The sequence below is a fragment of the Lepidochelys kempii genome, chromosome 8 (assembly GCF_965140285.1).
Source record: "Lepidochelys kempii isolate rLepKem1 chromosome 8, rLepKem1.hap1, whole genome shotgun sequence".
Lineage (NCBI taxonomy): Eukaryota > Metazoa > Chordata > Testudines > Cheloniidae > Lepidochelys > Lepidochelys kempii.
Genome location: NC_136387.1, coordinates 9,609,162 through 9,633,381, shown reverse-complemented (window position 1 = coordinate 9,633,381; position 24,220 = coordinate 9,609,162). Strand labels below are relative to the sequence as shown.

The window sequence follows — 24,220 nt, the reverse complement described above, 5'->3', positions numbered from 1 at the left end:
GAGAGTTTAAAGCAATTTACTGCTCATGTGAGGTTCTAGATTAAAAGTGTGGGCAGAAGTGCAAGCTTCCACACACTGCCTTGCTCATCACCTCACCTGGAATCAGAAGAGACTTCTGCCAAAGCTAGGGGTGACAGAGCAATTTAGGCTTTATGCCCATTCAATCATTAGAACAAAAAAAAAAAAAATCTACAGCTGAGGATCATAATGTCAATTATGATTTGTCATAGCTACATGTAGCACCTAAAAAAAAAAAAAAAAAAATCTAGAAATACATAACTGCCTCCCCATTGACTTGTGCGCATCGTACCCTTGAATGCCTCTCACTTAAGTACAAAACTTGCAAGGAAAAAATCTATTAAAATACTTACATTTAGAGCAAAGAACAGCAACGAATGGAATTTGAGTTCGTTTAAGGCAATTTCAAGTTTATAAACATACAAAACTTCTATTGTGACTTTTTAGCAAGTCTGAATTCAAATATATGTCCCTAAGCAACGCATTATAGAGATAAAAATTCTTACTGGTTGTTAGATCCTTCCTCATCTCTATTAATATTTTTTGCTTCATTGTTACAGACCAGTCGGTGTTGCTGTAAATTCTTAAGATCATCATCTATGCTGCTCTGCAGATCGAAAAGGTGCTGCTCCACAGCTGCTCTAATTGTTCTTTCTAAAATGCTAACAAATAAAAGTCAGAGAATTAATGTTAAAGACGTATTTTTACTTTTCTTGGCATCAGTGGATTTGTGTGGGCAGAAAACTAGAAAAATCAGACCCTTAGGAGACATGTAAATCTAGGCTCCCCAATACATCAAGACAAGACTAGACAAAAGACTAGCAAATCTCTCAAATACGACCACAGCAGTAACTGGAGTTAATTGCTTACTTAATAGGATTTTAGTTACGTACAAAATGATAGGCAAGAAATTTATATAATTTATTATATTTACAGCATGGTAAGATTCATAGATATTAAGGTCAGAAGGGACCATTATGATCATCTAGTCTGACCTCCTGCATAATTCAGGCCACTGAATCTCACCCACCCACTCCTGCAATAAACCTCTCACCTATGTCTGAGCTATTGAAGTCTCAAATCATGGTTTAAAGACTTCAAGGTGCAGAGAATCCTCCAGCAAGTGACCTGTGCCCCATACTGCAGAGGAAGGCAAAAACCACCCAGGGCCTCTTCCAATCTGCCCTGGAGGAAAATTCCTTCCCGACCCCAAATATGGCGATCAGCTGAACCCTGAGCATGTGGGCAAGATTCACCAGCCAGACACCCAGGAAAGAATTCTCTGTAGTAACTCAGATCCCATCCCATCTAACATTCCAATAGGCCTCAAACAGACAAGGACCTCACAGGGCCAGACACTGTATAAACACAGGTTATGAAAATCCCAGCCAGAAGGGCTTATGTTAAAAAAAGACAAGACATAACAGGTGAATGGGACAAACAGGGTGGAGAGGTGGGAGAGTAACAAAACAGGGTATTTTAATACAGACTAGCTGTGGCAGTAAGTCTTTGCCAACCAGCAGAAAAGATGCAAACTTCTAAAGAAGGGCCCCTAGCGGGAGTCACAACATTTTTTTCTAGACTCCTTCACACCCATCTCTTCTGGAACACTTTGTGTTTACTTTTCACCTGCAATTACATTTGCAACCCAGTTGAACTTGGGCTCACACTACCAATTAGAAGAAACTGTAAAACTGCTGGCGTGAAAGCAAGTACCTAAAGACAATTTTGGAGTTACACCAGAGTTTATCAAGTACCTACCCAAAGAAAGCGGGGAAAAAATGCGAACAGGATATTTAGGAGCATAGGTATTACCATACCATGAAAACCTATGGTTCCGTGTCCAGTTGAGAACAGCATCCATAAATACAATGTGCTTTTTTTTTTCACTTGTGAATGCTGAATTACATTTCATAAAGCATATATTCAGCACTAAAAGTTTGGAGTATAAACTATTGTGGTCACGTGTATTTGACTTATCTGTTTTGAAAGCAGGCATGCTAACTATGGCACAGACTGGTAAAAGCAAAATACTGGGATACACAGATTTTATATATTAGTTATACTTACTCTGCAGAGGCTGGTAAGATGCTTATGGGGGAGAGATGAGCACTGTAATAAAGAAGAAGAAATTGGTTATCTTCACAAAGACTTTCAACACTACACAAATATTCTGGAAGACAAAAGGGAGCTTTGAAGATACTAAAAAATTGCATCAGCTCAAAGAAATACACATATGCATGCAGTAAACACATTGGCCAGCAACAGTATTGCTATGTGCCATGGTCCCAGCTTCAAGGGAAACAGGGAAAAGCTGGATCAATATTTGGATCGAAGAGGTCTTAAACTATATATTGCAGAAAGTTGTGGCAGCAGCAATTCTGTAGTTATAAGTAATTGAAGAACCCATACCCCAAACACTTCAGGGCGCAGTGAGCTGCCGTACGGGCAGTCTTTCACATGAGAAGTACTAATCACTTACTCTTGAAATATTGTGTGATGCTTTACATAATATAGATGTTAACCCCACAGCAAATTCCAAAACATTCTACCTACCTTGCTTCCCTCTAAAGTTCCAGTTCACTAAGAAAAGGAGTACTTGTGGCACCTTAGAGACTAACCAATTTATTTGAGCATAAGCTTTCGTGAGCTACAGCTCACTTCATCGGATGCATACTGTGGAAACTGCAGAAGACATTATATACACAGAGACCATGAAACAATAATGTCTTCTGCAGTTTCCACAGTATGCATCCGATGAAGTGAGCTGTAGCTCATGAAAGCTTATGCTCAAATAAATTGGTTAGTCTCTAAGGTGCCACAAGTACTCCTTTTCTTTTTGCGAATACAGACTAACACGGCTGTTACTTTGAAAGTTCACTAAGGTTTTTTGAGGCTTATTATTAAGCACTTTGCATTTTGGTGCTTTTCATTCATAGATTTCAAAGTATTACTGTGAGCATTGTTGAATTCAGTAGTATACTAAATTTCTGAGCCAGGTACACCCCACTCAACCAAACACAAACATTTTTTCCTTTGCAAATTCTAATTACAAAGCTTCAATTTTGCATACTATCACAAATAAAATGATTGTTCCAAAACAATTTTTCAGACTTGCATAAATATGCTTGCAGTGAATTGAAACAAAACTAAGTTCTACTTTAAATGACAATGACAATCACTGCCTTATTACGCCTTTCTCATGGTCAGTGATAAGGATATTATACATACACAAACAAGACTAGAGAGAGATGCCAATTTTATTTAAACTAAAAAGAGGATGGGGAAAAGTAGAGGGCACTTATCCCAAGCTTTAGGCACTCCACACACTATACATAAAAACAAATTCCAGTAGCTACGTCACCATATAAGAAAAATGAACTAGCAATCAGAAAAGATTGGTGATCTGATTCCAGATACAACCAAGATGTACAGTGCAAACCCTAATGTATTCGTGGAAACATTAGTACACTACCGCTCCTTGCAATTATATTAAGAAGATTCAACTGAAATCCCACCAACATTGGTCAGCATTATGCGGCACCAGTGTCCACTCTTAGCTCAGACTATCTCCCTATTGACTTTACCATAGGTTGAATACATCTGGGAGTGCCCAGCTCAGACTTGTTGATACTGGCTAATCATAAGGTAAGTATTATACTAGCTAGCTGCTTAATACCTACTGTCACACAGGTTAGTAAGTAGCTTGGACTAACTATCCAAACAAGTAAAGATTTCCTGTACTTCCTTCCCCCAACAAGATGTGGTGGAAAACAGGATTACATGCAGGAAAGGACTCTCTACCTAAGATTGTCAGACAGAAGAGGGGGGGGGGGGGAAAACATTTTTTTTAAAACAAAGATGGTTTTGACCTTATTGCTAGCTAAGATTGATATGACTTGTATATTGTCTGTGTGTAAATACAACACTTCAATAATTTAGCTAGCACTGTACAAGAATGGGAATTTAAACAAGGTTGGTGCATGGGTTAGCTTTTAAATTTTTATTAAAGGGTAGTCAATTTTGCAGGCAGTTTAGTGTGTGATATTTTTAGTGAAAGGAAAAAAAAATCCATTCCCAGTGTGCTTAGACAACTCTGGTGGTTCTGAGGTACCATTTTAGACAGATACTCCCATTAAGCTCAAGAAAATTAAAACACATCTGCTTTACAGTCTTGATGCCGCATCCACTGATTTCAAAGATGCAGAAACAAGCAATATATACCCAAGCCTTCCAACATTAAATTTCTTCCCAATGCTTTTGGGTGAAAGAGGCTAGTTTTGAATTTATTTTTTAGGTGCACAGTTAAATTTCATTAACATGCAGGGGAACAATAATTCAACTCAACCCTAACACCCATTCAAAGTGTTTTGAATTTTTCGATCAGCAAATTTTATTTTGACAATATTTAAGTAGAAACATTTGGAAAACAAAGCAAAATTGATATACAGTTGGGGAAGGAACAAGAGAACAAAATTGGGAGAAATTAAGACCCGTGACAAAAATTAGGTAGGAGAGGAAGATAAGCAACGATTTCAGGGGTGAGAATGATAATAAATAAAAACACAAATATATTTTACTTGACAATCACTACAGAGTTTTTGTAAAAGCTATTTTACAAGAACAAATTAGTAAACAGCTCTTTTAACAGATATTGATACATTTTATATTATATACCATCCTTCATCTTGAAATGTTTTACAAATAATAAACAAATCAGTTCACCATTAAAATATAGTCACCTCTAGGATGGTGGGTAGAAGCTAAGGAGACAATGGGAGCATAGCACACTGCAAAACACTAGTGGGAGGAGGGAAGCAAGGAAAATTTTAGTCAAGGGCTCTAGCGCAAGTACCATCTTATGAAACTGTGATGACTAGGGATCTTTAATGTGCACACAGAGCTTCTTATAGATTTTTGTCTGTTCATCTTCAAATTACAGAAGGCTGTGTCAATATTTTTGGGATTCAAACTAGTGGTTCCAAAAAGTCCAAATTATTTCAGACATGATGCTGAGACCACCAAACCCTTCAGCTCTAAAGGGCAACCTTCACGACCTCCAGGACAGGCCACTTTATATCATTTAGTAGTGCTCTTAATACACATCCAGGATGCACTGGTGTTACTCAGCAAAAGATGTGCATAAATCAGCACTATTCCAAAGCCTGAAGAATCCTCTTATTTGAAAAGGAATCTCTTATGGCTCCAACTCTAATCAGTTTAGCAAGTTAGCACTTTTTGAAAAGTGTATCAATATTAGTTCAAAACATATCACACTTCAGAACCTGCTACCACAGTCAAAGAATTATTTCGTGTTGTAAACGACATGATGGCTTGTGCACAAAGTCTTAGTGCAGAATGACACAGCAAGAAACCAAAAGTAAACATATCTTTAGTTTTGAGAGTGCTACCATATTTTGGCAACTAACGAACACCTAATAATTGATACCGTTCCTCTGTTCCTGTCCACAAACAGCCATGTTAAAAAGAGAAATGACATACAAAAATGCAATTATATAACTAGAAAATAAATTCAGATTTTTTCTTAATGCTTTTTACTGATTGCATTTTTATAGTTCATTATATTCTTACACAACATTGTTTCATACTGTTTTACAAACCTCCCCTGGAGTAAATATTTAGTCTTTATATAGCATTTCTAACTTAAAGGAGTCTGTTATTTCGCATCATTCTAAACTAGCATTTTTAATTCATTTACCTGTGCAGCAGAACTTTGCAGGCCATTCTGATTATTTTTGCTATTCCAAACGAGCACTTCATGTAAAAATACTTCATTTGAAAAACAATAAAGTATGATGTTGGCTGTTGACTATGCATACTGCTTGTTCGATTTCTGTGGCTGCTTGTCAGACGGTACTTCTGGAGTGCTGCACTAAACCCTGCAGTCTAAATAGAAATAGACTGCAACATGAGGTCACTACTGACAATAAGCTGCCCAATCAACACACTTTAAAGCTTTCCTAGTGTATACTTCACACTACTTATTCTGGGCGTGAAACATGGGCTCTTGTTGTATGTTACTTAAGTAACAAATCTTGACCTAAATATTATAATCCATTTTCTAGATTTTTTTTAATTTGGTCAGAAACAGTGTAAGTAGCAAAGCAAGACAGTGTATTTATTCAATATGCCCTATTCCTCATCAGCCAAGGGCAATATTAAATTGCTTTATTAAAAGTGTCTAATGTAATAAATACCATGCAGTTTATAGGTAAAAGAAGAGTAACTTCTTTTTGAATTTTATGCAAAGAGGAGAGATGTTCTAGAATTTACTATCTGTCATGCATCTCTCTGACAACCCCACGGAATTTTACAGCAGTAAAAACAGAATGAACCTAGAACTTTTAGGAATGAACTGCAAATTTACTAGATGAGGAGTTTCGTGATTATCTCAGTACGGTCTCTCTAAAATTAGTTTGTAAAAGTGAGTTAGCAAACAACATATGAAAGGCAGCACTGCAGAGTAGATGAATTGAAGTGCCAGGGTGATAGGCTTCTGATGATGCATTAGAAAGAGTACAGAAAGAGGCTTCTAAATATGTAGTGTCACCTAATGTACAAGTGTTCCTCTGATTGACTAATAACCCATATTACCCAAGGATTATTTGGATGTTTAATCTAGGTACCATTTTCAAACAGTCACTAAATCAGGCTGTATTAGTGATGGCTGTCCATGTTTTCAAATAACAAACACACAGAAAGACCAGAAATAGCATTAAAGCCTCACATTCAAAAGAAAATAATCAAAAAGGAGTAAGAGGAGGAAAACAGTGCACAGCATCAATTTAATTATAGCACGTTATATTCAAGATTATTAAAATGAATTTCCAATTAATGGAGTCTAACGTAGGTGTCACATTACTCTATATCAAGATAGCTAAACCTTAATCTGATGAACATACCACCTCAGCCTCCCTTTCCCTCTCAAGGAGTTTTTGCAGATAGGCTATAAGGCATAATGTTCAGCTGTGATCGTCAGTCTTTGATATTTGGTTCCCAAAAAGCTAACAAAAACTCTCATTCAGAAGTTTATCATGTTTTAAGGTAAGTTTTTTTCCTCTTAAAAAACCTGATACAACAGTGAAGAAAAAAAACCTCAAAATAACCAAGACAAATACTAACGGTTTAAAAACCACACATGTTTTTATACATGTTTTAGATCCTCAAAAGAGGAAGACGTCTGGGTATATCAATGTTTACGTAGCTACAACACAAGAGTACTAAGCACCAAGGAGGAAGAAAGGGACTGGAGAGTGATACATTAATTACTTGCACTTTTGATGATGATGAAGTAGCCACTAGCTGGTTTAGTGTATTTATTATAAGCAGAGCTGGTAGCACTGCCTATTAATTGTTATCTGACATTTGCCATTACAAGACCCAATTTTCAGTTGCTTATAAAACTTTGCCAAACTTTAATCATTTAAGCTAAAATTTTCCATTCCAGGTGTCTGCTACAGGCTGAATTATTTGGGAAATTTTCAGGCAAAATTTTCACCTCTTTCCAAGAATGAGGCTAGGAAAAAATATGTTTTTGCCCATGTTAAAGAATTCTGGCGACCTTTTCTTTGGTAAGACAAATCAAAACCAATCTCTTGTGCCCCCGATCTGGAGCAGGGACAGGAAATTTGGTAGGGGGTAGCCTATGTATCAGGGATGTGCCTTTTGCTATTTCCATGAAAGTCTGCCCTAATTTGGGCACCTCAGAAGTATTTGAAAAATCACAGTTCATACATGCACAGTAGAGATTTGCTAGAGCTTAACAGCTAAAATCACCCAAGATTCTGTTTACACAGGACATAGTTCAGCCTGAGGCTGAGAATTTCCCTGCAATTGCAACTCTGGGCTGCTGCGGACTATTAGGTTCTTGGTCCTGGCATCTGAACTGACAGCAGGAGTTCATCTCTCCTGTGTTCTCAGTGACACCATCCAGTATGGAAGAGGAAATTGCCTGACTCAAATCCAGAAGGGACAGGAACTGGACCCGCAAAGGAGGATGGATGGGACTAGAAGTTGGGGTGGCTGGGAGCTGGATGAGAGGGAGAACACTAGGCACTGATAGGTGGAATGGGGGGAACAGGGACTGGCTGGAGAAGGAAACTGGGAGAGAGAACCAGTAGAGCAGGGGGGAACAGGGGAGAGAAGACAGAGCTGACAAGGAGCTGAGTGCAAGGGGAGAACTGGGACTGAATGGAAAAGAGACAGACAAGGAGCTTGGAAAGGAGGTAGGAGACACTGAGATTGAATGGGGATCCGAGGGTAAGAAAGAGCAACAGATTGGGACTGGGAGCCAATGGGGACAGAGAATGTATGTGAGGGGCATGACTGGAGGCCAGGGTTGTAAAGAAAGACTGGTTGTGGAATCAGGAGGGGGATGAGACTAGGACTGGCTGGGCAAAAAGACTAGACTGAAAAGCCTGAAAAGTAAAGACTGTGACTTACTAGGTGAGGAGACTGGGACTATGCTGAGGGGCCAAGGGGGACAGTCACGCTGTTGTCAGCGAATATCTGTGAAACCCGTTGCCAATCTGTTGCATCCACCTCTAGTGCTAGTCCACAAAGAGGAAGACAACGTACTACTGCTATGAGTTACCTACGGAAGAGCTCCATGTAAACTCAAAAGCTTGGCTCTCTCACCCACAGAAGTTGGTCCAATAAAAGATATCTCACCCACCTTGTCTCTAATATCCTGGGAACAACACAGCTACAACAACACTGCCTATATCAGTTACTCTGTTCACTCAAGTGGTAGAGGTCTGTGGGGTGGATCTGAAAAGTTCCAGCCCTGCTGATGACCTATGCGGGGGTCAACATGATAGAATGTCTGTTTCCAATTTGTGTGGGTAATTTCCTAGGTAATTTCCTATTTTTTTTATTTTTAATTTTTTAAAGAAATGTTAAACATCAAAACTTGCTAAGTCAAGTTCTCAGAAGTTAGGAAATGGCAGAAGTAAGGTTACCAATGCAGCCTGGGTTTGGCCCCTTGTATGTATGCAGTCTTACATGACCGCACACTATTTCCCCACAAGGAATAGTGGGATAAAACTGCTGCAAAACTGTATACCCCACACTGCATGAAAAGAAACATGGTGACTCACAGGGTAGTCTCTTAAAAACCCTCTTCAGTTCAACACGCAATGAAAGAATTGGAGCAAGTATTTTTTTTTTTAATCTCTGTACAATCTTTTTGATATAACATGAATGAGCTAGTATCTTGCGCAACACAAGACACCTAGACACTTCAGAATGCATTTGCTTGAAATGACAGAAAGGTCTATATTCAGGAATGGTATTATCAGACCTATGTCCTCCTTACTAAAATGTTCAAATTGCCTCTTCACACAGACAATCCATTTCTTCGGTCCAGTTAGACTGACAGTTTAATAACCTTTCCAGTTTTACTAGAAACTGTACATTTTTAAATGTAAACTATGAAAAATTAGTTTTAAGAGTCTGGTTATTTAATTGCTATAAAAATAAGTGTTTAGAGGATGCTTCAAAAAGGAAAATTTATATAAACAATCCACATTTTATCTAATATTAAGGATTTTATTTTTAGCACACAAAAAAAGACTAATTATCAATACTAATTAATTTTTAAAACAATCCTAAAACTTAAGAGTCAGATGGAATTTGGGAGCTAACACAGAATAGCCTAAAGACAAATATCTTATTACACTACCTTCATATTTATAAACTCCAAAGACATATGAATATCTTATGAATAATACTACAATCACTTTAAACCTCTATTGGAACAAAGGATATTTTTGAAGAAATTAAAAGTTGCTTACAGTACCTGTCTAGTCAATGGTTTTGGGATTTTTGGGGGTGGGGGTGCTTGGGTTTTTTTCTTTTTTTTAAGCAAGTTAAGCTACTGCAATGTGATGGATAAGAAATATTAACAGCACAACAAATGTCATTTAAATTACAAAACAACACAAATGAGTTTCTTTTTAATTTGGCTGTTTTACCATCTTTATTAAAACCACTGATTTTAGCACAAGCATTCTTTCTATGAATTACTACAGCAAGTATGTCAATGTAGTTAAAGTGACACATCAACCTGAAGCCTTGCCAGTTTCAAAAGGTCAGTTAAAAGGTCAGTTTCTGGCACGAACCCTGTACCTAAATCTCCCCCTTCACTGTTCTTTTGGTTTTTCCTTTTTCAGCATGCTCTTCTCTCCCCTGCTACCATGTGAAATACCCCAATGGAAAACTGAGCATACAGAGGAAGTTGTAAAGCCAACTACACACACAGTGCTATCAAATGCATAAAGTAAAACTGAAAAAGCACAGAAAAATCCTAGACATTACCTGTGACAACTGTAAGTAAATTTTCCGATAGAAGGGTGATTTTCTTTTTTCCTTCCAGCAATAATTTTTTTAAAGGTAGACTTAAAAAAAATTAATTTGAATTTTACAAAATAGACCTGTAATTGTTGGCAATCATTACACATGTAACTCCTAGAGGTGGGAGCAGCATCCACCTCTGAAGTCTGTAACAGGGGCTAAGTACCTATTATTTTTTGCAATGTTAACATGCATTTTTTAGAGAAACTTTAAGTGCTGTACAAATACTAATGAATAAAGCCTCAACATATTTCCCTACTTCACGAGGGTGTTTTCCCCTTTTACACTTGAGCAAACTGTGCTATCGATTAAGTGACTTGCCCAAAGGAGATACAGCAATTTTCTATAATGGACAGGGCCCAGGTCCATTAACACAACCCCACACTAACTATTAAGACCACCACCTCTTTCTCTCCTAATAATAAAATGAGTATATAGAAGTTCAAAGGAGTTCCCCTTCAACAAACACTACTCAATTTTCTTTTTGTACATATACTAAAAATATGGAACCATAATATAACACTACATATCATGCAGTATATGCATTCATAACATACCATCTTGGCATAAGAATGTATTTTAATTACACACAAAAAACCTACATTAAAAGAGATTGTTAAGGTTGCAAAGTCAAGCACTCAAGTTTAGAAAAGCCAGAATTAAGGTTGCCTTAGTTTGGTTTGCCTTAGTTTGGAACCCTTGATCGTATGCATTATGGCACAGTCTTTAATTAAATGATAATATACTATTTTTTCAACAGGACTCCCACCTCATTCAGTGTGCAGGAGGGACTTTTTCTCAGGAGGAATAGGTGATGTGTAATAAAGGAGGATCCTACCAACAACATGGCTCTGTTGTTGAAGTTGGAAGGTATGTAGTGAATGAAGCAGGGAACTGCAGGAAGAGAAAGAATAGTTTCATGGTAAGGCAGTTGAATGCTGCCCTGGAGAATGAGATTCTCTCTCTGCCACACAGTTCCTATGTGAGGAAAATCACTAAACCAAATTTTCCACAGGTGGCCACCAACTGCGTGTTGCTCATATTCTGGGTGTCCAAACTCAGACCAGGGGTCCAATTTCAAGAAGTGCTAAGCATTCATAGCTGCAAGTAAAGTCACTGGGAGCTATGATTTGAACACAAAGTGTTACATGCTGCTAAGTATTCTGAAAAAATCCAGTCCTAGGTATCTCAGATTGGGTATCCAAAATCTGTGGGTTTTTACCCATGAAAGCTTATGCTTAAATAAATCTGTTAGTCTTTAAAGTGCCACCGGACTCCTTGTTGTTTTTGTGGATACAGACTAACACGGCTACCTCCTGATATCTGTATAGTGTAGACATACAAGGCAACCTCAATTCTGACTCTTCCTAGCATTTGAGTGCTTGATTTTGCATCCTTAACATTCTTTTAACAATTCGTGGGCAATTTCCTAGGTTTTTAAAAAGCAAACTGAAAAAACAAAACCTAATTCCATCATGTAGCATCATATTGACACTGACAAGGTTCACCAGCAGGGTTAAGACCTTTAGATCCACCACACAGCCCTTTGCTACTTGAACTATTGGAACTGATAGCAACAGTAGTTTGTTATCTTCTGCATAGACCAGCACAAGAGGGGGATGAGCCACTTGCAAATACCTGTGAAACACTTTAGCTATATATAACAAACCCCTGGAAATAATTTTCCTTATCGGATCCCTTCTCCCCACAATCATATGGACAAAAAAATTAATGTGGCATTTCTTACACACTAGGCAGTCAGCTTTGGTTTTCAAATAATTTAACAGATACAAACACGTACTTGTATACAGACTTTGTAAATAAACAAGAAAAAACAGGGCAGAATTAATTTGAAGCTATCAATCTTCAGATTTTTAATTTACAAACCATTTCAAATAAACATTCACTCTCAAAAAACTAGTTTACAATTTCCCTCCATTTTCCCCCAGATTTATGGAATTTAGCTTAACTTTAGTTCCATAAAATCATTATTGTAGAAAATGTAGGAAGAGTTCTCATTCCGCCCAGGTTTTACCACTAACATCGCTAGAAATTGGTAGAATCTCAAGTCTCCTTTCATAAATACTGCAAACAAAATGAAGTGTAAAGAATACCAAATTCCTGAAATTTCAACAAGAAAAAACTTCACCAAATGTAACTATTAAAATAGCCATCATAAAAATGTTAATCTTAGATGATGGGGTGGGAAACATATGTCTACCTCGTTGATGCTGTAACACTGCTGGAGTCCAAGATGCTCTCTGTCATATCATGTACCATATCTGGCTTTTCCTCAGGTTTCTCTGTGCTATCTTCTGGAAGTTCTTCAGTTTGCTCAAGCTTTATATCCTCTTCCTCCTCCTCCAAGAGATCATTTATCTACAGAAAGATCAATAGGGTTTCGATAATTTTTAAAAATCAAATATTAATTTTACAGAGCTGGAAATATGTGGTATTATGGGATATAAAACAGTTTAAGAGAAAAACATCTTTTCAAATTTTTAAAAAGTTACAAAACACAAACTAGAAAGGAAGCAGCCCAAACCACGCCTTCAAAAGGACAAATGCAGAACAGTCTCCACTGCTAAATAAGCCACTAAAAATTTCATTAGAATATAAATTGAAAGGAAGCACTGTAAAGCAGTAAATCAAAGGATGAGGAGTCAGGAGATCTGGTCTCTATTCCCTTATCTGCCACCAATGTGATGTGACACTGCGTCCAAGTTTCCCATCCTCGAAAATGGGGATGGGAAAATGCTTACCTACTTCACAGGGTTTTTCAAGATTTATTCATTAGATGTCTGAAAAGAACCTGAAAATCCCAGAAATGCTTGAACTTCTATAGCACCTTCAATCTAAGGATTTCAAAATAGCGAACACCGTTTGTAATACCAATTTCAAGTGCAACATTATAAAGGCATATAGTCTGTTTTGTGATTTAGCAGGATATCAAGGAACCCTAACAATTTCTTTTTCTTTCCAGGTGCATACGATGAGCATATTAAAATCTGGCAATTAAGTGTGAATATAAATATTCAGCAGGTGCAACTTGCTGTATTTTAAAGACTGGAACATCTTAACATATTGGATTTTTTAATACTTGCATATGTAAACCTTGCTCTTAAAGAATTTGTTTTTTTCCCCACTTGACTGATACAGCAATTTCATATTTAAAAAACAGCTGTCAACCCCTATCCAAAGACACAGTTACTTCTTTTGAATTGAATATGCATGGTTAGATTTTAAGTTAGTTGAACAAAACATTTGCCCAATCAAATCACAAATTAATGCCAATATTTATTAGTATGCATTAATTTTCCATTTCCTAAGTTCATAATATCTTGTCTCTCTACCCCAAAAAAATTTTCATGACTCTCTCAAAAACAGATTTTTTTCAATATCCACATATACATATGATAAATAAAGATGTTTCATTAAGAAACAAATATTAATCAAATTTCTAAGTTCATTTTGAACAGCTACTTTGTGGAAAGTAAGGAGGAGAGTAGTTATGAGGTTATAAAATTTTGTATGGGACTATACTGACTATAATTTTATTTTTACCATCCCAATCTTCTGTACATTAACAGAACTTATCAAATCAGCGGCAAAATGTGAGTGTGTCCACAACAGCCAGTTTTTCTTTTACACAATAGGTAAAATGAATGGATCAAATACATAGGAATATTTGGGACTGCAGCTCAAGTGGATCTGCATTTGTTCAATAAGTTGCCCAACAGACTGGGCAAATATGCAAGTATGTTGCCTGCTGGAACTTGGAGCCAAGTGACATTATCATTGGAATTTGACTAAAAATCCTTTTTCATTTGCATAACACCACACCTAGATGCAATGATGTTTTCTATTTGCAAGAAACCTTTTACTGATTGGCTGGTGATCACAATGTTGCGTGTGTGCAGCCAGTAGCTTCTAGGACTAACAGAAAGTTCACTAAGCAGTACACGAATGTTACCATTTAACATGTTGTTAGAAAAACTATACAGGATTTCTTCTCTCAAGAGCATCATTGATACATTATGGTAGTATGCTTTCGGTTCTATATAAAAGAAAAATAGTAAGATTTGCTTCTTGCTGGAATGCCTCCAGGAGTTCTTAGGAAAGATTCTAAACTAAAAAGCTAAGAATTTTGCTACTTCGGGGGGGAGGGAGGATGTAAGCAGACTAGTAAATTAGTGATGGGTAAAATTAAAAAAAAGTTTTGCTTCAGTTTAGATACAAATACTCCATGCTGTCCTGTAAGGGTCAATTTTCAGCACTGTTTCCCTTCTGGATACTTCCCCCCCAACACTCCATTTTATAGATAACTCAAACTTTAATTATAATTTTTGCATTATATTGGTCTGTATATCTGACACCTTTAATAACTTTACACGTCATCTTCTTGATTAGGTAAATTTATGGCTCAGTCTTTCATCTTGACCGATTCTAACTGCCTCCACTACGCCTAAGTTTGGTATTCCCCAGGCATTCCCGACACTGAATTCTCCTCCTCCATCTAGATCTACAGAGAGTTGCCTATCACCACTCCACCTCTTCAAAAATCCAAGCCAACGTATCTTATACCCTTATTAAATTCTCTTTTCAGTGGCCATCCGTTTCAGCTAGCCAAATTCTAATGTGTAAAATGCTGCCTTCTCCTACATATCAAGGCTGCATCATCCTCACTGCTAAACAAGTGCTTTAGCCTCCACATTCATTTCAGAATATGCTTTAAAATTGCTCTCCTTATATCATCTCTAAGCTACATCGAGGATTTAGTCTCTTTTCCCACCAGCCTTCTCTTTATTGCCACAATCTCTCCTACCAAAACATAGTTCCTGTCATCTGTAACTGTCTTGTGTCTGTGTCTCGCTGACTCATCTATTTTCAAGTCTCTTTTTCCTGTAGTCTCTCTCCCTACATTTAATTCCAATAAGTATTTAAAGTTACAAATTATATGGAGTTGTTGGTACAAAATAAAGCTATGTTGTCTCACAACCTCAAGGCTAATTAAGGGGTTCACTCCCTCCCCAATTCGCCTAAATCTGCTCATCTTTTTCCAGGACCCGCTAAAACACTTTTCCTAATGTGACAAGGTGGGCGGCCTTCTAAATCCTAAATTAAATACAATGAAATCAACCTAAAAATGAGCACATATTTTTGTAATTGCCCTTATGTGTTCTCAAAGAGAAGTCCAAGTGTGTAGCTGGATCTCTGCCCACCCCACTCTTTTCTCCAGATCTGCTGAAGGATTCAAAGATTTATGCATGGGTAGTGGTGCACCTAATTTTGTAAGAGACCTATATGCCAAGTTACATGAGTACCAATTGTCTGTGCATTTCCCTTTTTTGGGTGCAGAGTTTTGAAAGTTTAGTCCAGGTAGTAAAGCGAAACCACAAAGTCAAATATGTATTTAAATGCAGATGTTCTAATATCAAAAGATATACAGTACTAATGACTCAAGAACCCCTTAATGCCAACTGGCAAGGGAATTACAGGAATGTCCCAATTCTTGTATGTACACTCTAATTCACCAATGTCATGTGAGGCCTTAAATGAAAGGTGACGGTCACATTGGTCATCCATATCATTGTGAAATGTATATACAGATACTATATAAGGAATTCTGTATATATACACTGAAAATATGTTTTTAGATTGTGAATCACAGCACAGGTGGTAAACATAGGTTTTTTGTCAGACGAGATATTTATTCACCTGAGTCTCTGTCGAAATGTTAATTAAGCATTGAAAGCCAACACAATGGATATCCATTACACCTGGGAGAAATTCTACACCACTGCACATGAATTTATGTCCCCTGCATTTCTTGGTTTCCCCACAGAAAAATGACTTTCTGATGCGTAAGCAAAGGGAAGCTACAAGAGTGGTCAGGCGACCCTCCCCAGCATTATGTTTCCGGTGCCCAGAGAGGTAAATAACTATGGGGCAGGGGGCAGGACTGGAGAAGACCCAGCTGGTGGCTCCTACCCTGCACCAGGCTCAGCTGCTAGTCCCAGCTGGGCTAGGCAGGACGGGACTTCCTCTTCCCCTGCACTGCATCCGGGGCCGGGTCAGACCCACCCCCAGATTTCACCCCAAGCTGCAGGAAGCTCTGCAAACTCTCCCCCTGCCACTTTCTGAACTCATTGCTCCTCAGTGGCAGGGGGAAGGATCCCTGTAAGGGAGTGGCTCCCCCATCTGCCTAATCCCCATGCATCGAGACCCCCTCATATCCAGACCCTCTCGCTGAGCCCCACTTCCCCTGAACCTGAACCACCCCGATGAGACACCTGCACACAGACCTCCACCCCACCAAGCCCCAGTCCCCAGCATCTGGACCCCCCACACCCAGACCCCCCCCCGCCAAGTTCTATCCATCCGCCCCCCCTCCCTCCTGCTGAGCCCCAACGACCTTTACCTGGACCGCCCTGCAGAGTCCCATTACCGTTACACCCAGAACCCCCCTCAACAAGTCCCTGTGTATCCACTCCCCTCTGCACCTGGATCCCCACCTGAGCCGCCTGCTCAGAACCCTCTCAACCCACACCTGGATTCCCCCACACACTAAACCCCTCCACACTTGGATCCTGCCTTGCTGAGCGTGCTTGCCCATACGGGGTGTACCTGGAACGGAGGTGTACCTGTGCCCACACCGGGCGTACCTGTGCACCGTATTTTTATTTTTTGGTGCAGAATGCCCTAAGGAGTAACTCATTACATACAAAGTCAACAGGGAAGCAGCACAGAGGAAAATTAAGCCACAAGTGGCTATCCTGCCTCTGGAGTACAGACAATGAACTTTGGGGAGTGTAAGCAGAAGACATAGAACACACCCCTTTATCCTGCATCTAGGAAGTAAACAGGCAGTGAATTTTCATTCATGAACACAGGATCTTCACCAACCTTGGTTGAAATGCTGCAGAGGACTTTGGGGATGAAAAACTTCTTTAGACAGGGGACGTTAACCTATTAGTTAAGTTTAGTCTCTACAAAGTGTGTTATGATTGTTTTATATGTAAACATTTGTTTCCAATATTCTTACTCACTATCACTTGAATATTTGAAAGTAAACTTATATTTATACTGAAGACCAGATTATCTAAGAGCTGTGATATTAAGCAAGATGCTGATCCTGAGTTGAATCATATAAGCTAGTGTGTATCCTGTTCCTCTGGGGACAGCAGACCTGTATTTCTGTGACTCTTCAATTCTGAAGGGGTTGTACACTAAAGGAGGAATGCTTCAAAGGGATTTGGGGTAGTGGAGTACATCTACTCTTAACCTGCAAGGCAAAGTAAGGGCTGGCATAGCCCAGAGAAGAGTGCTTGGGTGGCTGATTAGCTGGGTGGAAGCAGGAAGCTGACAACCAGTTAAACACAAGCCACACTCCCTCACACTGGAGGCAGAGTGTTAACAAGTGACTTGCAGTCCTGGGTACCCCAAGAACCACCACAGTAATAAATAGGTTTAGATTGTGTTAAAATCTTGATCAGTGCCTGGCGTATTTTTCAATTCTAGAGCATTACCTTCAGAATCCAACAAGAGCTGAAAAATTTTGTAATGGACTTTAAATTTTTTTTCTTTAAAATTAAAATTTTAACCCTCAGTTTTCAAAGACAGTCCAACTGTGAACAAAGTGTAGACAAAGTGCAGGGATATCTTCCTGAGTCTGACTGACAGCCTAGACTAATAGCTGTGGGAATATGTTAATTCAAACTGCACAAAAACAATTTAAATGTGAACTGAGGAGGTGGAGGAGAAATTGCACAAGTTGTTGCTTCTGCAGGACAAGCTCATGTACACCTCCATCTCCCCCGCACCGCCCACACACCCCAAGCTCCCATACCTCTCCGTTTCAGGGAATCACTGCACTCCCACCCTCTAGCCAGTGTCTCTGCACAACCTCCTTTTCCCCCTACCCTCCGTTCTCCACTTCTCCCTTCCATCCTATACCAGCGTCCTCCATGGTCTTCCACCTACTATTCCAGAGGCTCTGTGTTCCTCCCTTCCCCCCCCCCAATTACCAAGGTCTCCCATTCTCAATCCCCTTGCTAGGGACTCTGCGTGCACCCTTATGCTCCTCTTATTCTTCGGACTTCTCTCTCTTTCAAGGTGTCAACTGTATTGGGAGGATGGCAGAGTTAAGATGAGGAAGTTAAGATGTTATGTTGAAATATGTTAATAGCTGCCCTCGATCAAGAATTACAAACGTGGCTGAAACTGGTAGCTCTGCTAACCAGATAGCAGGGGCTCCATACATCCCACATTTCCCTCTTTCATTTTTCCAATGTTCTCCAAAATCAATAGGGTTCTGCCCAATGATGACTATAACATTCCCTGAGATTTTGGAATTGATCAGATACAAAATTCAAAACTTATATCACATCCAAAACAGAGTAGTGCCATCAAGCAGAGCATAAGGCCCTACAAGTTTGGGCAAAAAAAAAAAAATAACGCCACCACCTCACTCTTACACAGCACTTTTCATCCTTCAATCTCAAAGCACTTTACAAAGGAGGTATCATTATCCCCATTTTATAGAGAGGGAAACTGAGACACAAAGAAGGGAAATCATTTGCCAGTGGCAGAGCCAGGAACAGAACCCAGATCTGAGTTCCACTGAGGCCACACACTTATCAGCATAACCACTAACTTTGTGGTTCTGAACCCATTTGCTAATTAGCTCTCCAGCTCTTTCGCATTATTGCTCCACTGCTAGTTATGCTTTATATTTTTCATTCAACATGACACGACCCACCTCTTTGTAAGGGTAAGGTATTATTTTAGTTCTAATTCTATGGTGTACCCGTCTCCTATAAATACGAACTGTGAAACGGATCATTTCACAAACACAGCTACCTTAACTAAAAAATAAAGAACTGAGATCAAGTTTTAACAGTATTCACTCTAAAAAACTATAATCAACAGTACATTAAAAGTTAGTTTTATTCCAACACATCTTGAGAAAAATAATCTGCTGTAACAGAAGTTTAAAGTGACAGAATACTTCCACTTAAATATACTCACCTGCTCAGTTATTGAACTTAAATCATTAGTAGATGAAAAATCTTCCTCTTCATTTTCAAAGAATTCATAGTAGTTCTCCAGAAGTCCCGCCATTATTCTGCTAACTATTTCTTGCTCTTTCAGATCCTCCACATCTGTGTAAATGCTAATAAAGATTCCAAACTATCTTAGTTTAAAGACTAAATCCACCTAATTCTCAAAAATTTCCTGTGAATGGCTTTTATGATCAACTAGACAGCCATTCTTTATTCTTTACACTGAGTCTTGTTTCATATTCTGAACACACAGAATTACAATTTAAGTCCCAACTTCAATGATGTTCCATAAGAGCTCTGCCTGCAAGGGATGCATTGTAAGAAGGGGCATTACGGTTTTGTTTTGGATACTTTACACTTGAAGGTTGATTAAAACAAGCTTATGTAACTAACGTAATTAAAAATCGATCTTTATACAGTAAAGAATGGCACTTTCCTGATACAGAGGAACTATTATGCAATCAAAGTTAATTTAAACAACTTCCCTCCCTATATGTTTTATACTATTTTTAATATTTGTATAAATACACTACATAAGACAATATTCTTACAAATAATGATACAACTAGAATAATACAGCAATTATGCAGAGTCACATAAAGGATAGAATGAATTTGTAGAATTAACTTACTGGAAAACATCTGGACCAAAGACTGCAGCCAAAGAACTTGCAGACCAAATTTCTTCATGATGCGATGCTACATTTGCTAAAAATCTACACAGAAACTTTAACAAACTGTAATTAACAGGCGGAAGCTGCTGCAAGAGGAACCTCAACTTTCTTCCAAATTCATCTTCGTTATTATAATCTGTAAAATGTAATAAAAGGATTTTAATCTAAATTAATATAGTTCAGATATTTTTCACATTTGATATTACTATGTATCTTAAATTTTGACTAAAACTAAGCCATTTCACCTCTGAAATTCAAACATATATACCAATCTACAACCTGACACCCCAAGATTTGCATTTCATTTGCTGCACCAGGACTTCCAACTCCATGCTCCTCCAAATACAAGAGGAAAAAAAAATCCATCACGCAAATTGGGGTGAAGAATGGAGTGGGGTCACTGTGGTGGGGTGGTTGTTCCAGCCCTTTTGAGGCTGCACAGATAGGCAGCCAATCAATAAAGGCCTGTGGAGGGCCAATCAGGGGAAGGAAGAGGCTGCCAATCAGGGCCGGGCGAGGCTCTATATAAAGGCTGCCTAGCAGAGAAGAAGACAGTCTCTCTCTGACTAGAGAGGGAGAAGGATGGGCTCCTGAGGTTGCCAGCTCTTGAGGTAAGGAGCCAGCACCTTGGACAGAGCAGCGTTGGGCAGCATTGGGGGAGCAAGAGAGAGCTCAAGCCCCGCAACCTGCCAGGCTGCGGCCCCAGCTACAAAGGGCCAAGAAGGTGCATGGGGCCGAAGGGGAAGCGGCCCATGGAAGAAAGGCGGACAAGAGGGGAATGAAGGAGGGCAGAAAGAGGCTGCCTCTAGGGCGTCCTGGGTCCCCCCCCTTCCTCCCTTATACTACACCTGGCCACAGTGGACTGTGGCCAATACGGACTACAACTTGCCCCTGAGCTAAGGGGCTAGACTTTGGGTTGTGGTTGGCCACTGAGGCAGGTGCAAGTCCCAAAGACTGCAGTTAACCCAGCCCCGGAAGGGGGTGAGTCTGGAGCAGTGGGCACTGCGGGAAGGCAGTGTCCTGAAGAGGACGCCGCCGAGTGGGGAGCAACGCGGGTCCCAAGGCAGCAGAGCAGACGAGGGGCAAGACACCACGCCCAGAGAGTGCTCCGTGACTGGACAGAGCTAATTCCCGGAGCAACCAGCGGGAGGCACCAGCAGTGGTGAGTCTTGACCCTGTCAGAGGCACTTTTACATCTACCATCCTTATAACTAATATAACATTTCTCTATGGTTTCCCCTCTCTCTCAATTCAGTCTCTGTAGTTGTCCTCTCTCCTTACTATATCAGCCTCTCTCAGCAAGAACTTTCACATATTCCTGCAGAGTTCCTCTTCATACCGTGGTGCCACCAGACCACTGAAACATACTAGTCTACATTTATGTGATGCTGTCAGGTGACACTTTTTTACTGTAAACTGGCTTTCTGCAACAAAGCATTTGATAATCTGGACCAATGGGTTCCCCTCTGCTGCTTAGTTATTCTACCTAGCAAGTCCAATCACCACCTTCCAAGGTATTTCCCCCAGAACACACACCCAGTTGCACTCCCCTCTGCAGGCTAGCTCCTACTCTTTCTTCAGATGTATTCTTCCTTAAATATTAAAACACTTGTGGACAAGTTCAATTAAAAGCAAGAGACTATAATATTTTTAAAATCACTATGAAGTCTAACAACTAATTATCAGCATCAAGATATAAAACCCTACAGCGTTCCATATTGCTGAATGATTAGTCAGGGAAACTCCTTTTACAGATAGGAAAAGTCATATAGGAGGAGCAGCAGCAGAATTGGTCACAACTTGGACCAAAACAGGGTACTCTTTCTTCTCTGACAGAAACCCACTATACCTTTTCTATTCTGGGTAGGGAAATCGAGGAGTTGTCTGAAAGTTAATGAATGGACACTCGGTCAGCAAGACCAAAAAAAATAAAACAAAAATGATGGAAACATGTTGGTTTGAAACATCAAAAAGTAAAGCAGAAAGCACTATTGTGTAAAAGCATAAGTGCAATGGTGCCATTTGGTAATTCTGTAGGATTCTTCCATTTGGGGAAAATGAACATGGGTAAGGGAGTGGTAAACCTGTATTATCTGAACCCCTGTGCAACTGGCTACAGAAGAACAATTAATCTCATCAGTGCAGTAAAACAAAGCTGAATAAAGTGGTAATACTTTCTTTTAACATATAACAGACAGTCAACTTCACTTTAGACTAAGTTTAGGAAACAGAGCAATGCAAAGAAGAAAACTTTCCCACAAAAATCACAACCGGTTTTGCCCTTTAAAAATAATGTTAGTCTGTCTAAAATTTAAGTTCTGAACGACACAGTCAAAGACCTGAAGTGAGAAAGTACTTATCTGTAAGTGAAGTCCTCTGAATGTAGTCCATGGATACACACTTCTGAGACACATGGCCTATGGCATCAGGGTCAAATTCACACTTCAATTAGTAAAGACACTTGCCTTCGAGGAACCACCATTAGGCCTGCACAGAACGAGCCTTAAAGGGTATATATGCCACACCTTGTAAACATAACTTGCAGTTATATAACAACAACCTACAGAGCAGAGTGAACCAGTTCAAGATAGAGGATGCTACAGAAACCCATGTACCAAAAACCATTAACATCTTCTGATAACTCTGCTTATTTGTCATTCCTTTCCTAAATTGTAATTGATTTATAATCCTGGAAATTAAGTAGAGATATGGGTCTATTAGACATTCAAAATGTAAATAAAGCATGATAAAATGCTGTTAAAAACCTTCAACCTGAAAAAGGGGAAATCAATCTTTCTAATTAAATGTTTCTCCTAGTGGCGTAAGTATTTAGTTACATCCAGGAAACAAAAAAGACACTTTGAAGAGCTTCATGAAATCACTTGGGGTTTTTTTTTTAAATTTTTAAAGAGGTCAAAATTATGCACTTTTTTCATCTTAAACATATAATTCTCATGCATGTGTACTAATATAAAAATAAACTAAGTACCAAATATCCTGTAATACAACAGATCCTTAAAAGTTTACACAAGATATGGGGAATAGGGAAGGTCAAGACATACAAGAATCCCAAACATATATAAGCATGGGAATTGACAACTGGAAATAGCCCATATACTGTATAACGTGAGATGGAATCCCTCCAAAATCTGGTCCATGATGAAATAAAAATTAGTTACAAATCTGATAGAGTAACAAAGAGAAACTGGGATGGACAGCTGTATTAGAGAACAGAACTACAGCCATTAATCTTTCCCTTGTGACTTAAATGCTGTGTTATGGAATCTTCTTTTGCAAAAATATAAATAAGATAAGAATCCACAAGGTATATCGCAAGTCTTCCCAAATAATGTGATTCACCATTAGCTAATCTGATGAAGTGAGAAATTAGCTAAACACATTGAGACAAAATAGCAATCATCGTAAAAATAAAATTTAAATCTACTGCTGTCCACCTCAGTTTCTCATTATTACTATGGGACTGCTGTTCAAACGAATGGTATATGGGTGCCTAATCTTTAAGACATCCATTCAGATCTGACCCAGATTGTTAGTAGCCAAAAGTTATCATCTCAGGGATACTGGCGTACTATATGAAATGAGTTGGTGTGCAGTTTCTATGAACCAGCTATCCAGATACCCTCACTAAAACGTTGAACATGAATTGGTTATCTGCTAAATAGGCATGGAAACTGAACTACCGTCTCACCTTTCAGCATTGATACACAGGGGCAAAACAATGCTGGGAAACTTGACCTAAAACCCTGCCCCATGCTGTATCCCACTATAAACCAGTAGGGCTGCTGCCATGAAAGCTGTCAAGCCTACGCTTGTCATAGCACTAAAACTCAAAACATGGAAACTTAAATTACTTTACCCTAACAGAATACATAAACGAAAGAGAAAAAAAATACTAGAAAAGAACAAGGATAAACAGTGAGTAATGTTGTCAAAAACCTATAGATGACATTGGGAACTATAGAAAGCACCCATTAATTTACAAGGTGTGGTACAATTATGCCTATATACCCTTTGAGGAACGCACAATGTGTTACTAATAGCAGTGCTGCAAGACAAAAGCTTTTACTAG

General features: G+C 38.9%; 1 protein-coding gene across 3 annotated transcripts in view; it reads right to left on the bottom strand.

Annotated features, from left to right (window-relative positions):
* The window catches only part of FAM13B (family with sequence similarity 13 member B), a 78,489-nt gene that overhangs the window by 36,146 nt on the left and 18,123 nt on the right, over positions 1 to 24,220 (bottom strand). For all 3 annotated transcript variants that reach the window (XM_073355472.2, XM_073355470.2, XM_073355471.2), the window contains exons 5-9: positions 20,089 to 20,266; positions 19,423 to 19,567; positions 12,614 to 12,771; positions 2,089 to 2,130; positions 525 to 680 (exon numbers count right to left, since the gene is read on the bottom strand). In XM_073355472.2, coding sequence (XP_073211573.1) covers positions 525 to 680; positions 2,089 to 2,130; positions 12,614 to 12,771; positions 19,423 to 19,567; positions 20,089 to 20,266 — 679 coding nt within the window. The remainder of the gene's footprint in view (positions 1 to 524; positions 681 to 2,088; positions 2,131 to 12,613; positions 12,772 to 19,422; positions 19,568 to 20,088; positions 20,267 to 24,220) is intronic.